At 44.3% G+C, this 15,732-nt stretch overlaps 1 protein-coding gene across 1 annotated transcript in view; it reads left to right on the top strand.

The window, feature by feature from the left end:
- The first annotated feature begins 243 nt into the window (after positions 1-243).
- CACNA1I (calcium voltage-gated channel subunit alpha1 I) overlaps positions 244-15,732 on the top strand; it is a 239,552-nt gene continuing 224,063 nt past the window's right edge. The window contains exon 1 of the mRNA XM_077807591.1: positions 244-338. Coding sequence (XP_077663717.1) covers positions 325-338 — 14 coding nt within the window. The 5' untranslated portion in view covers positions 244-324. The remainder of the gene's footprint in view (positions 339-15,732) is intronic.

Below are 15,732 nucleotides of genomic sequence, written 5' to 3' on the forward strand. Positions count from 1 at the left end.
GATTTTTCCCTTCACAGGTGTCGTTTTCCTCCCCAGGAGTTCTCATTTTGTGCCAGCATGGCAGAATATGTTGCCCACCCTTCCTCGGCCTGGCACTCGGGCAGCCAGCCCCCTCACACCTCTGCCCTCTGCCCTTTGGAGCTCATGGATCTGGGAGTTACTGAGCAGGCACCACCGTTGGAGCAGCCTCCGCCATCTCTGGATCTGGGCGGTGAGGAGGATATAGACTCGCCGCTGGATCCTGACGTGCCCTATCCCGACTTGGCGCCTGTGGTGTTCTTTTGCTTGAAACAGACCACCAGTCCCCGCAACTGGTGCATCAAAATGGTGTGTAATCCATATCCTTTTCGAGCTGCCTGTTCTCTCTTTGGTCAACTCTGCCCTTCCCCTCCCCACACGCTCGCAGGGCGCCCGACAGGTAAGAGAGCAGATTTCGTACATATTTAACAAATCGCTTTGTTCCTCATTTATGTTTACAGAGCAGCTCAGCTGTTGCAATGTGTGATCAAAAGGAGCTGCTTTCCGAAGGGAGAACTTCAGAGAAAGCGAGTGTCAGCCGGAATGACACAGACAGGGATGGGGGCAGGGAGAAGAGAGAGGACAGTCTTTTCAAAATGTATTTCCACACCTTCCTGTTACTGAGTCAGTGACAGTGGGATGGTTTGAAGGTGCAGGGAAAGGGGTACTCCCAGCTCCTGCTGGCTTATCACTAGGTCTTTAGTTCAATGAGGTATATTTATTTATCTAACAGTACTGAACATACCATGAACTCAGCCTCTGCTTGGAGACAGAGCTGAAGTTCCTGCTTCTCAGTTGCCGGGCCATTAGAATAACCCTCATACTGCTAGCTAGTGAGCATAAACTAGCTGCTGAGTGTCTTCTCCTGGGGATATCTCCTCTCTAGATTCCACCAGGATCAAAGATGAGCCTGCTCCAGGGAATCCATTGCGGGTTTGATTCTGGTGCATCCTGAGACAGGAATTTGGGAGTTTAGTGAGTGTTGTGAGGATACTTCTGTAATGTAGATATGATCAGCAAATCTCATAGTCACACCCCTCACTACTGAATCTCACAGCCCTGACTTTCCATATGGGCACAGTATGTAAAAGGCGGGTTATTAAATATAGGAACTTTGAAAGATCCTAGAATTTGCGGAGATGAAACAGCATACAAAAAGCTGAAGCTTTATTCAAAACTCTTCTAGCTGGAAATCTCAGTGAGTTTCTCCTGAAGATTTCCAAGGCTTCCCTGGTTTGTGGCTGGGTGGGAAATACCCATTTCTTATTATGATATTTTGATGGATTTGCTTCTAGGTTAAATTGGAAAGCTAAGGGATGCTGCAGAAGCTTACAAAAATATTACTGAGAGATTTTCAATAACCTGATCCTGAATGAAGCCTCTAGGTGCTACCAATAATAAAGAATTAGGAGATTGGGTTTTGTTTGAAATTTAGGGAAATAGTTGTGGTTCTGAGTTGAGTTATCTACGATGATGGTTCAGGGAGAGCCAAGTGTGATGGGTCAGAAGTTCTTAGGAAGGTTCTGATTTTCAAATTCTGGGTGACAGTTGAGATTTGGGGCAGAGATGTAGGGTTGGGATGTCCCATTATATTGGAAGTTCCTTAAGGCATTGAGCCTTGATGTTGGAATATGTACATTTCAGCTTTCTTCCTCATGTGTCTCCCAGCACTCACTAAACTCCTGACACCCTGTCTCAGCCTACAGTGGGCTCAGAGTAAAATTATATAGAGAGATGTATTTGTTAGCTAAAAGTTTGATTCATGGTGTAGGAGAAAAATTATGAACCAGGCTTAAGTTTGAGATGAAGGTTTCTGTTTCAGTTTGTGAAGATGTGGTTTGATTTGTTTGTATTGCGCGGGGGCGGAGGGAAGGTTTGCATTGATTTTGGGGCAGAGGTTCAGGCCCAAGTTATCTGAGTTTTCTGTGTAAGTTTGAATTTGTGATGACTGTTGGTGGCTTTAAGATGCTTGAGTGATAATATTCAGGTTTAAGTTTGGACATCAGTTTGTCCATCTTTCACGTTTGAATTTACTATGGTTAAATGCTGAGAGAGCATATCCTACCATCACATACAGAAAATGGCCTGTGCAACCTTGGGGGCTGAGGAGGAAAGGGAAAACTCCCTTGGATTGGCTGTGATGGCTCTCCACCCTCCCAGTTACCATGTGATGTGTATGTGGCAATGGATGGGTAGCCTTGCTATGTTTGGAAACAATACTGGGTTTTTTAAAAAGGAATATTTCAGTGCAACTTTTTCAGCTAAATGAATTCCTAATGTTCGGGAAGAGTTTGCAAACATTGTTTTGAAAATATTGTGCTCCTCTTTCTCCACTTATTTTTTTGTATTTCCCTGCTCTACATTCTTGACTGTTAAGGGATGTTTGTATGGAAATTGGATCTTCAGAGCTCCCATGCTTAACTGCTGCTTCCCAACCTGAGGTTAAGAGTGCAACTATATCACCTGTTGTCTCATCGGCTCTCCCAGGCCAAGCAGGGAGAGGCCTGGTCACTGTCTGGGTGGGAGAAGCTCAGGAAAGCCCAGGTGCCCCAAAATTAGGGGCACTGATTAAATGGGAGATGCTCTTCTGTCTGACTTTCTGTTTGTCCAATACTGTACGATAGTTAAGGAAGGAAGCTGTGCTATGGAATTACTGTCAGATGGAACTTAAAACCTAGGTCCTGGCCATTAGATCATATGACACTTTTGGCAAGCACAGGAGCCTTACCCACCCAGATTCTAATTTGGGTAATCCCATTCCATCTATTTAAAAATTCCCCCTGCAGAATATTCCTCCTACCCTGAATAGTGCTGCAGTATTCCAGTGAACTATTAAACAACACTCACATTCCATTGCTGCAGTTCAGTATATACGCACACAAAGTTTTAAAGAATTTCTGGGTGCAAGGCACTGCGTAAATGTGAGATGATGTTGTTGCAAAAGTTGTAGACTCTATTTCCCTTTTAAAAAAGTGGATTAAATTGCTAAACATAAAAGTTTTGGAGCCATAAACCCCCAAAGAGAATATCGATCACGCCCTTTGCTCAAAAGTAGAGTGTAAACTGCTCTCCTTGTCGTTATATTGTGTGTTGAAAAGTAGCCTGTTACTTTAAGACTAGGAGCTGATCAGACATTCCCAGGGCAGTTTTGCATACAGTCAGAACTAGTGTCTGAATCGTGCTGGGTTGTTGGTGAGCAAACATGCTTTTTATTCTAATTAAGCTTGTTAGATACAGGTAACTGCAGGGTAATCAGCTGAGTTCAACACACAAAATGTATGTGGGGCCCAATCCAACTCCAGCTGAAGTTAGGGGAAAGACTCTAGTTGTTTGACTTTATGGGAGTTTGGATAAGGCCCGTGCAGTGCATCCTCATATGGCCAGTATGTCTCATTTGAATGCTAGCATTCCCACACTGCTGCTGCAACCTCTAGGCACCAGTAATAGGTCAACAGGATTAATCATTTTGAATTGACTTGGGGAATGACAGAGTTTATGTATAATTGAAATTTTAAGCAAAGGTACAATAAAAGCTTAATCATATATTTCTAAAAAAAAAATCTTTGTCCAAATTCCTTACAAATAACACCTTGGATTATTAAAATGGAAGTAATTTGAGAATTTGCTTTCTCACTGTTCCTGCTATTTGTGGTACTTTTTGCATCCTCTTGGGTTGGGCAAAGTAAACAGTCTAGTCAGTTTCACGATTGTGTGTTTAGTCAATTTCACTTTTGGATTGCAGATGTGATGAGACACCATAGGAAATTGCTTATTTATTTTAAAATCCAGCTTCCCTTGGAATTTTAAATTTTTATGGATTTTTTTTTTAATGCTTTCTTGTACAAAACCTAAATTCTGGGCCAAATTTGATTTAAGAAAGCTCAAAGTTAAACTTAAAAAATAAAGTGGAGAGAGTGAAAAGTGTTTCTAAATCAAGTGTATGGTTTTCATCATAAGCTAAAATGCCTAAAGTCTTTGAGACTAATTAGTAACAGAAGGATTCCAATGCCCTTTATAAACTGTGTGGCCTGATCCTATGACGAGATGCACGTTGGTGGACCTTTGCACCTGTATGAGGCCTCAGTGACTTCAGGAGGGCTCTGTGAAGGCATTAGGGTCCATGCCCATGGATCTAAGGGCAGGATAAGGACCTATATATTTAATTTGTCCTTCGAGTCCCTCCTTAAAAGAAACTCCTTCCAGGAGGTCTATAAACCCTAGACCTCCTCTTGCTCAAGTATCGATATTATAGATGAGACAGCAAGAGCAAGAATGAGTGTGACATTAAAAAAATCAATACCAAAATGTGGAAGTAACAAAATACGTTCTGCAGTTCACTGCTGCAGCCTTTTGTTTTTTGATATTTACTAGTCTCCTTCCTTCATCTGTAAACTTTGCCATTTGGGCTGCAGTCCTGCTCCCACTGCAGTCAATGACAAATTTCCCGTTGATATCAGTGGTGCAGGATCAGGCAGTCAGGCCACAGCAGTGCAAAAACTGACACTTGTGTGTAACTTTATATCAGCTGAGGATCTGGCTTCATATACATAAAGTGATGTAGATGCATTAGGATCACAAGAACGGCCATAGTGGGTCAGACCAATGGTCCATCTAGCCCAGTGTCCTGTGTCTCACAGTGGTCAGTACCAGAACTTCACGGGGAGTGCACAGAGCAGGGCAAGTTTGGAGAGATCCACCCAGCCTTCCCCTGCTGGCAGCCAGAGGTTTAGAGTCGCCCTGAACATGGATTACATCCCTGACCAGCTTGGCTAATAGCCGTTGGTGGAACCTGATCTCCAGGAAATTATTAGTTCTTTTTGAACCCAGTTTCACTTTTGACCTTCACAACGTCCCAGGTCAATGAGTTCCACAGGTGAATTGTGCGTTATGTGAAAAAGTATTTCTTGCTGTCTATTAATTTTATCAGGTGACCCCTGTTTTTTTGTATTGTGTATTGTATTGTACTTTGTATTGAAGCCAAAGGAGCTATGATTAAAGCTGTGTGTCTGTCACGGAGGTCAGGGAAGTCATGGATTCCATGACTTTTGGTGACTTCTGTGACTTTTGCAACAGCCGGTGCAGCCGGCTCAGGGGCTGCCCCTGGGCCAGCAGCAGTTTGAGTGTGGGAGGGGGCTCAGGGCTGGAGCTGGGGTTGGGGTGTGGGGTGGTGCTTACCTGTGGGGTGGGGGGGTGGGAGACAGCTGACCTGTCCCTGTAGCTCCTAGGCGGAGGGGCCAAGGGACTCTGCACACTATCCCTGCTTGCAGGCACTGCCCCACAGCTCCCATTGGCAGTGGTTCCCATCCAATGGGTGCTGCAGATCCAGAGCTCATGATGGGGGCAGTGCACAGAGCCCCCCTGTCCGTCCTTCCCTCCCTCTAGGAGCTGCAGGGACATGGCTGCTGCTTCCGGGGAGCTGTGTGGAGCCAGATAGGGAGACTGCCAGCCCCTCTAACCCCCCCCCACCCTGCAGCACCAACAGGGGTCCCTAGCCACCCCGCAGCACCCCTGGACTACCCCCTCCCAGAGCACTACCGGCAAGTTTTAGTCAGGGGTCTATATCACAAGACAGGTCAAGGGCCGTGAATTTTTGTTTACTACCCATGACCTGTCCATGACTTTTACTAAAAATACCCATGACTAAAACGTACCTTTAGCTATGATCACTTACACTTGCTGGAGACTGGGATGGATTTGATTTACATCAGTGCTATTTAATGATTTTAATCAAAATTTAAATCAGTAAGCCAAAAACCTTGATTTAAATAATCCATTTTAATTCTGTTTTGCATTTGTACTTTTTTGTTTTCCTGAAAAAAGGTTGATTCTCATTGGTTGGTATCCATTAAAGCATGTTGCTTTGCATCTAAATGTAGCCTTTACACTAAATTTGGTGCTTCTTTTTTGATAACCCAGAGGATATACTATATCTGTACTGCAATGGGTTACCCCCAACTCCAGGGTGTCACCTGATGTACTGTGGTAGCACTGAGCCCGCTTATTCCACCAGCTTGGGCTCCTTTGCACTGTCCTGCTGAGCACACACATAGGTAGTGAGAGACCCAGCTGCAGAAAGACACAGGCACTGAAATCAGCACTGCATGGGGAGGCTCAGCTAGGGAATTGCCCAGTACAACTTCCCCCGGGGTGTAAACCCAAAACTGTATTGTCTTGCACTGCACAGAGAACTGTACAGCAGAAGCTTATTGAAATTCGCCTCTTCTCAGTGTGGAAGAAGATATACACAGCTTTTTGCCCCCGCCCCCCAGTTGTGAATTCCACAAACTGAGAGTAGAGAAAACAAAAACAAGTTTATTAACTACAAAAGATAGATTTAAGTGATTAAAAGGGTTAGCAAACAGATCAAAGCAGATTACCCAGCCAATAAAACAAAAAACGCAATGTAAGCCTAAGACACTAAAGAAGTTGGCTACAAGTTGTAATTTCTCACTCTAAATGTTGTTTTAGGCATTTCTTTCACAGGCCAGACACTTTTTCCAGCCTGGGCGCAGCTCTTTCCCCCCCTTTTGTCTTTGTTTCTTAGATGTTTCCAGCAGTCATTCTGGGTGGGGATTCAGTGAAGAGTATGAACCGTGATTAACTCACTTCCCTGCCTTAAATAGGATTTACATGTGGAAGGAATCTTTGTCTTTCAGTGTGATTCCCACCCTCCTCAATGGAAAAATACTGGCATTCTATGGTGGAGTCCAGTCCAGGTGACATGATCACATGACCCTGCAGTGTCAAAGGAGCCATGAGCCAAAGGTCATTCGTAGCTTCTCAGGAAGGTGGGAGACCTATTGTTCTCCCTAATGGCCCATCCAGACTGATTGCATTCTGTCTGGTGGGCATTCTAGAGGTGTAAACACTTTTGTAGTACAGATACATAGTCCATATTCCTAATTTTAGATAAAATAATGATACATGCATACAAATAGGATAATCATATTCAGCAAATCATAACATTTCTAATATCTCACAAGACCCATCTTGCATAAAATATATTTTACATATGCTATAATCGTATTTTAACAATATTTCTATTAAGAATATGGGGCATAGTGTCACATGTACACATTTATTTAAGCAACTATATAGCTTGACAGATGTTTATTCTGATTCTTAATTTTTACATTTTTATTGTGTTAGAAAATGGTGAATGATGCATTTCTTATTTACTAGATGATTAATTTCTTACTGGTTATTTGTGCCAAAATCTGTTTGGATGGAAATTTGAATTCAATTACAAATGCACTAAAATAGCATTTTAATTTTTTTAATTAAATAAAACTAACTTATAACTAACTGATGAATATATAGGAAAAAAGTTTATAAATAGTTTATCAAAATACGTTTTGCATTTAAAACTGATTCACCAAACAAAAGAATTTTTATGTGTAGTTAATGAATGGAACTGATTGTTTCTGATCACCACGTACTTCAAGATTTTAGCACTAGTAGATCTCATCCTCTAACACCTAGTTTTTGTTGATAGAATAGAAGAAGAAGAAAACAAGTTTTCCTGCCACAGGTGCCGGCTTCCTTTGGGCTCCGGGGAGTGCTTAAACCCTTGCTCTGCCCCAGTGCCCCACCTGACCCCTTCCCCCAAGCCTCCACCTCTGCCCCGCCTCTGCTCCACTCTGCCTCTTCCCACCCAGTTCCACCCCCCCTCCCTCCCAGGGCCTCCTGCACCCTGTGAAACAGCTGATCGAGGTGGGCAGGTGGCACTAGGAGGGAGGGGGAGGAGTTGATTGACCGGGCCGTCGGTGCTGGGGAGGATGGTGAGAGTTGGCTGCCAGTGGGTGCTAAGCACCCACTAATTTTTTTCCCTAGGTGCTCCAGGGCTGGAGCACCCATGGAGTCGGCGCCAATGTTTTCTGCTTTTTTCAACTCCCGACTGGTTTCTTAACTTTGAATGAACCAACCAGTCATTGAACTGAATTAGGTGAATAAACTGAAACCTGCAGAAGAGGCAACGGCTGTCAAAAGCTGTTTTAGCATGTCAGCTCTGATTCCAAATGTTTTGCCAGTAACTTCTGCCAGTTCTGTGGTTTGACTTGCTTTAGAAAGCAGCAGCAAATATGTACTGCTTAATATTATTTTTTATATTTAATTTAAATGATTGTAATAAGTTTAGGTCTTAACATAAATTTTCAATAGATTCATAAACCTGTATTTATTTTACATTTAAAAATATCCATTTTTTAAAAAAAGAAATGCATCCATTTTTATCTACTGTGCTGAGCACCTGCTCTTTACACCTCAGATTTTAGGATTCCCAGGGTAGGGACCTTTTTGTCTTGTGTGTGTGTGTAAAGTTCCCAGTACACTATTGCTGCTATATAAATATTATTGTTTATATAGCCTGTACTTAGAGCTATACTAGCCTGGGCAGATTCACAAGGTAAGCAGGGTTGGGCCTGGTCAGTATGAGGGTGGGAGACTCAAAGGAGAACCTATGGACTTATTCTGTGCTGCCTTGTGCTACATGTAGTCATTTACATGTGGGGCGAGTCAGTGTAAAATGCTAATAGACCAGAGTGGTAGTGTTTTACATGCACTTTGCTCATGTGTGACTACAAAAGGTGCAAGGCAGTGGAGAATCAGTCATCCAGGGAGCAGAAGAAAGTGGCAGGCGTGATTCAGTAGCTGGCAATTTTCTCTCTGCGTCAGTATTGAACTAATATTCTAGCATGCTGTACTAGGGCACTGTGCTGCTGGAGGTCATGCTATCTTTCAGATGAGGTGTAAACTGAGGTCCGACCAGTTGGTGCTCCTGAAAAAGCCTCTGTCATCTTTCACCAGAATAGAGGTATTCTACCTGGTACCCTTCCCTGGTCAAGTTCCAACTTGGGCAATTATATCTGTGTCCCTAAAATTCTCTCTGCCGTGTCAGTAGCAGATTGTATTTTTCACTTCCTTAAAGTGTCGTCCTGTGCACGGTCAAACAGCTGCTGTCTTCCACACCACAGCTGTGTGTGTTTTGTTAGTGAGTGAACAACTTGCAATTTGATTGTGGGGCTTGAAATACTGGGTATCTTTCTAAAAGCCCCAGCTCTTGGAATCCTCTGATTATGTACAAACCTCAGTGTTCATTTAAAAAGAGTAAGTTTCTAGCACACTTGATTGTGAAGGAAAGGTTGAAAATATGACAGGAGGGTACCTTCGCTGCTCAAAACCCCGAAGTCTCATGGGTTTTAAGCCAATCTCGTACTTTTTTGGGACCAGACTCATGTCAACTTGGGGTTAACAATACTGACTCCTGTATCCACAGCATGTAAAGAACTTCAGGATGGAGAAGCCTAAAGAAATGTGCAGTGTTATGATGCTCTGGTTTTTCACAGATATGTCCCATCTCTTCCTGTAAATCTAACTTGCAAGATGGGTAAAGAATCTGACAATTTGGGGGGCATATAATAGTATGCCTCTGTAGAGTTTTAGGTAACTGTCTGTGTATTATGACTGTGCCTTTAGGAACTGATTGTCTCAGTGAACTGTCAGCTAAAAGTGTAACTTCCTGTTGCTTATAGAGTTCTATGGATGATCTCTAATCACTGAGCAGAGCAGATATATTCCTTTGCTGCAGAATCAGCAAGTGTCAGACAAAATGTTTGCTATAAGAAGTTGAGTGCTCTCCTGCTTTTCATAATGTGCTAAATCACAATTTCATAATCATTTTGTTGCAGCAGTCAGAGAGCTGTCGAAAATTCTGTCTGAACGGTTTTCTATTAGAAAAAGTTTTGTGGGAACATGTCAATTCCATCAAAAGTTTTGATAGAAACTGGCCGGCCAGCCTGGTTTCCTGCCAGCCCAACCATCTCCCAAGATCCCCACTTCTCCCCAGCCCATTTGGGCTGTCAGGGCTCCATGGGATCCCTGGGTCCCCTGCAGCCCGCTTGGTGGGCTTCCCGGCTCTCTGCCTGGAGCATGTTTCGTTTTGTAAACACTGAAATGTTCCCATTGTGGGAATGTTTCAGTGTCTTTGAAAAGAAATACTGTGGAATTTCAGTTCCGTTAAATGTTGAGGTTTTGGCTTTTCATCCCAAATCAGGATGAAAACATTTCCAAAAACTTGATTTTTTTTGTGGGCTGGCAATTTTCTTTCCCAGTGAACTCTAGTCAGTAGGAAAATATGCCCGTGTCCTGAGGAGTACTATGCCTTCTAGGACATACTCAACTAGATGGGAAGGAAGCTTGCTCTGTGACTCCAGAGAAAAGAGAGTGTTGTTTGTGTGGGCTGGCTGATGGGCAAGTTTACAGTGGGAAGTTTAGAGGGATTGTTTGTGAAGGCAGATGTAGTGTAAGTGGAAATCAAGCTCATATACTGTGGTTAGTAGCATGCAAGGGATTGAGATGTTGCATGTTTAAGGGGAATTTGCATGCTTGTTAGCCATAAGAAACTGTCTGTCTGGATTGTATATATGTCTGTGTGAGATGCACGCAGCCCCAGGAAAATGTACAGACATAAAGGACGGAGATGTAAATCTGGCTGGTTTGCAGGTTGGCACTGTGGGCCCAAGTGTGAATGCTGAAACATGTGTGGTGTTTGCCTCCTTCTGACCCCTTGCTTGTTCTGTCTGCTTACATAGTGAGAAGCCCAAGACCATAATTCTGAAATGAAACAGTGCTACTGAGGAAATGAAGTCAGCACTGACAATTTCGGGCTCCCTGAATTTGAGGTCTTGTGTGGTTGACAAGGCCACAGTGAAAACAGAAATAAGTTTTTGCATGTCTATCCTGCCTTCCATCCAAGGGCTTCAAAGCACTGTCCAGACATAAGTGAATTAAGCCCCTAATTTTGGAGCTGGTAGTATCTCCATGGTTCCCTGGGGGAATCTGAGGCACAGAGTTTGAGTGGCTTGACCCTGCTCACAAGTGAATTGGTGGCAGAGCGGGAAATGGCACATGGATCTCTTGACTTGCCGTTCTGTACTGTAACCACTAGACTGAACCATGCTGCTTAAGGGTATGATTCTGCCATCCTTATTTGCGGCGAGTAGCACCTTACTCTGTTTGCAGCCCATGACAAGGTACCTACTTAGCATGAGTGAGAGTGGCAGAATTAGGCTCTTAACGACGAGCTAATCTCAAAGTGTTCAGAGATGCGTTCGGTTTAGAATATAAACTTGTCGGGGCAGGTACTGTTCACTGTGTGTGGGCAGGGCCTGGCACCCCTATCCCAATCGATACCTTAATACAAATTAATAACAATATGTCTAGAAACAGAACCCAACTTCTTTTGCTTTGGGAAATTGAGGCTGGAACTCTCACAAGGATATGTCTTTCACTCAGTCCTGCAATACAGGTCCCTCTGTTGCTGGCTGAGTACAAAAGCATGGAGGACTGGGGAAGGCAGGCGAGGAGAGAGAGGGACAGAAAGGGAGAACATGGAGTCTCAGGGCCAGATTGTCAGCTGGCGTAAATCAGCGCAGCTCTGTTAAAGTTAACGGAGCTACACCTTGTGCACCAGCTGAGAATCTGGCCTTCACTCTTCAGGCCATCATGGAGCGGCTGCTGCGTTTGTTCTGGGTCACATGTTAGTCGATGGATACAGCATCCTTAGTGGCAGGCCAGAGGGGAAGCCCAAAGCTGGCTGGGTAGGGAAAAGGAACAGAACCCCCCCCCCCCCCCCGGAATGAAAGGAAGTTAATGCAGCCTGCTTCTGATTACCTACAAGGGGCAGTGGGATTTTGGAGACTGGGATCCCTTCCCTTCTTCCATTAGCAATAGAAGTTGTTAAAACAAAATGAACACTGAAAACCCTTCTGGAGCATATTGCGTGCACTCACTGGAACATATTTTTGCTGCAGAGTTGAGAGCCACTTGATTTGTGTTAGGTCTAGTGAAAAATAGTTCCTCTTTTTAAAAACTCTCCTATAACGTAAGGGCAGGGTTTGTGTGAGAGCAGGGAAGAGAGCTGGAGAGAGAGCCAATGGAGACGAGTGGAGGGGGGAGACGGGGGTTGTAGAAGCAAGGAAGGGTGTTCTTGGAGCAGAAAGAACCAGACCTCTCAGCCACCACTTTGTCATTGCCTGCCGGGCTTAGTAGGCATGTCAACAAAACCTTGTGATCAATGGTATCAAAGGCAGCTGATCTAAAAGAATCATCATGGACTCTTGATCTTTATCTATTGCCATCGTCAGCCAACTGTATGTCCAGCCATCCCATAGAGCTCACTGCCTCAGAAGGTCATCAAGAGGCTGGATAATTGTCAGACTCAGAGACTGTAAGGCTAGAAGAGACCATCATGATCATCTAGTCTGATCTCCTGCACATCACAGGCCACAGAACCTCACCCACCCAATCCTGTAATAGATCCCTAAACTCTGGCTGAGTTACTGAAGTCCTCAAATCATGATTTAAAGACTTTAAGTTACAGAGAAACTACCCTTTACACTACTTTAAACCTGCAAGTGACTCATGCTGTAGAGGAAGGTGAAAACTCCCCAGGTCTCTGTCCGACTGACCCAGGGAAAAATTCCTTCCTGACCCCAAATATTAGACCCTGAGCATGTGGGCAAGACCCACCAGCCAGATACCGGAAAGAATTCTCTGTAGTAACTCAGAGTCCTCCCCATCTAGTGTCCCGTCACTAGCTGTTGGAGATATTTGCTGCTAGCAGGTGCAGGTTGGCTACGTGCCATTGAAGGCAGTTTCATCATACCATCCCCTCCATAAATTTATCAAGCTCAGTCTTGAAACAAGTTAGGTTTTTGCCCCCACTCCTCCCCTTCAAAGGCTGTTCCAGAACGTCACTCCACTGATGGTTAGAAATCTTTGTCTAATTTCAAGCCTAAACTTGTTGATGGCCAGTTTCTATCCATTTGTTCTTGTGTCAGCATTGGTGCTTAACTTAAATAACTCCTCTCCTTCCCTGATGTTTATCCCTCTTATGTATTTATAGAGAGCAGTCATATCTCCACTCAGCCTTCTTTTGGTTAGGCTAAACAAGTTAAGCTCTTTGAGTTTCCTCTCATAAGGTAGGTTTTCCATTTCTTGGGTCATGCTAGTAGCTCTTCTGTGCACCTGTTCCAGTTTGAATTCATCTTTCTTAAACATGGGGGACCAGAACTGCACACAGTATTCTAGATGAGGTCTCACCAGTGCCTTGTATAATGGCAGTAACACTTCCCTCTCTCTCTACTGGAAATACCTCATCTGATGCATCCTAGCATCGAATTAACCTTTTTTCATGGCCACATTGCATTGGCAGCTCATAGTCATCCTGTGATCAACCAGTTCACTCAGATCTTTCTCCTTCTCTGTCACTTCCAACTGATATGTCCCCAGCTTAGAGCAAAAATTCTTGTTGTTAGTCCCTAAGTGCATGACCTTGCACTTTGCACTATTAAATTTCATCCCATTTCTATTATTCCAGTTTTCAAGGTCACCCAGATCTTCTTGTATGATATTTTGGTCCTCCTCCATATTGGCAATAGATCCTTACTTTGTGTCATCCACAAATTTTATTAGCATGCTCCCTCTTTTTGCACCAAGGTCATTAATAAAAATGTTAAATAAGATTTGGTCCCAAGACCAATCCCTGAGGAACTCCACTAGTAACATCCTTCCAGCCTGACAGGTCACCTTTCAGTATGCCCCGCTGTCGTCTCCCCTTTAAACAGTTCCTTATCCACCTTTCAGTTCTCATACTAATCTCCATCTCCAATTTAACTACTAATTTCCCAGGAGGAACTGTATCAAATGTCTTCCTAAAATCTAGGTAGGTTAGATCTTCTGCATTTCCTTCATCTAATTTTAATGACATTGACTATTAATAACACTGGCAGTTCTGGATGTTTGATGTGGCATGGGGCCCAGGCTGGTTTGATCTAGAGCAGGCAGCACTGTGCGGCTGGGCTGGGTCCCCAGCTGGTTCATGGACTGGCAGCCTGCAGTGTTGTCGCTCATCCTTATCTCTCTTTACCCAGCCTCCTTTAGTGGAGGGTTCCCTGCCCACTCTGTTTGCTCTCCTCTCCCCTCACCGGTGGCACGGACGGGACTTTGGCCAGCGTGGTTGTTGGTGGCAGGGGCCTTACTGAGCACGTAAGTGTGGCAATAGTAGTTGTCTTTCGCATGCCTGGGTAAGGGCTTGAGTCCAGATGGAAGTACAGGGTGAACACAGCGTGGATTGGATCTTGGGCCAATCTAAAAAACCCACCCCAACCCTCCTTCCCTAAGGATCATGTTCCCCATTCCCTCTCCCTAAACTTCTCACCCAACCATTGAGTCAGACAATCTGGATTAAGCAAGTAAAATGATTCCCCTGGGGCAGTGGAGAGGCTATTCAGTGCAGTAATGTGGGTTGCCATCTGTCCCCAGAGACAATAGTGCCATTTACATTTATATGCAGCAATTCATCCAGGGGGAAAAAAATCTGTCTTCCTTTGTGATACAATAATAAGCTGTTCATCCCCATCCTCTCTTCCTTTAGCTTTCTGTTGTCCTCCAGTTCTCTGTCTGTCTCGCCTCCAGTCTCTTTCCATCCTCTCTGCCTTGCTTGCTTGAATGTGTAAGGGCTAAGTATTATTATTGCTTTCCCCCTCTGTTTGACTGTCCGGGGTTTGACTCTGAACCTACGGTTCCCATTGGCATCAGAACTCGGCCCATCTCAGGAGCAGCTTCCCCACTCCCGCCCCCGTCTTCCTAGCTCGCTCTCTCTGTCTGAGTCTATGGTTTTCAGTCTCCTTTAGTTTCCTCTCCCTCTTTGTCTCTCTCGGCTTTTACTGCCTGCTGTCTGTCTCTCTCAGCACAAAGAAAAGGAGGACTTGTGGCACCTTAGAGACTAACAGTGGTTAGTCTCTATGATGCCACAAGTCCTCCTTTTCTTTTTGAATACAGACTAACACGGCTGCTACTGTGAAATCTCTCAGCACAGGCACCCTAGGAGGCAAGTTCATACACTAATAGTACATCTTTCTATAGTGCACCCTTCATATCCAGTACACCAACAGCAGCAAAAACACTTCCTGGGGAGAGTCAGTCATGAGCTGAAGAGAAAAGGGAAGATTGTAAGACGGGATTTAAGCAGAGGATATGACTCATTGGCACAGAAGGACAGAAAGGGGGGAGAGTTCCCGAGAGATGACAGAGCCAAAGTGAACGAGTGGCAGCCTATGCCCTCCAACTGTGGCGAGTCATGGAGAGGGTATTGGAAGGTTGGGGTGGGAGGATGGATGGGGAAGAAGATCAGGAGGAAAGGTAAGTGGGGAAGGGGAAAGGATGAGAGGTAATGGATAGGAAGCATTATGGAGGGAGGGCCAAGATGAATAGGAAGCTGGTGAAATTCCGTGTACAATGCATTAAATGGTTTGAATAAAATTTGAACCATGCACCCACCCTTTGCCTAATACTTGTACAAACTTTTTCTGGGTGTGTGTGGGGGGGTACATTTTCTTAACTGCCATTCTATTTTTTAAAACACCACAGCTTTCTGTAGCTCTGTGCTTCCCAGTAGGAGCTGGAAGCATAAATACTGAGATACCACATGCACTTCCAGCTCGCTTGTAATGAGGAGTTACTGGACAACTTGGAAGAGAGCCTGGTCTTGTGGGACTTCCACTCCCACAGGGCTTCAAGGACTAACTGGGGCCAAACCACACTGGGACAAGGTCATCCTTGGTGTAAGCCTGCTGAGTTCAGTTGAGTTACACTGACAATGAAATTTCCTGTGTGCAAAGCGCGGAAAGGAGAAAGAGGAGATGAAAAGAAAAC

Source organism: Eretmochelys imbricata, chromosome 1 (genome assembly GCF_965152235.1).
Source record: "Eretmochelys imbricata isolate rEreImb1 chromosome 1, rEreImb1.hap1, whole genome shotgun sequence".
Lineage (NCBI taxonomy): Eukaryota > Metazoa > Chordata > Testudines > Cheloniidae > Eretmochelys > Eretmochelys imbricata.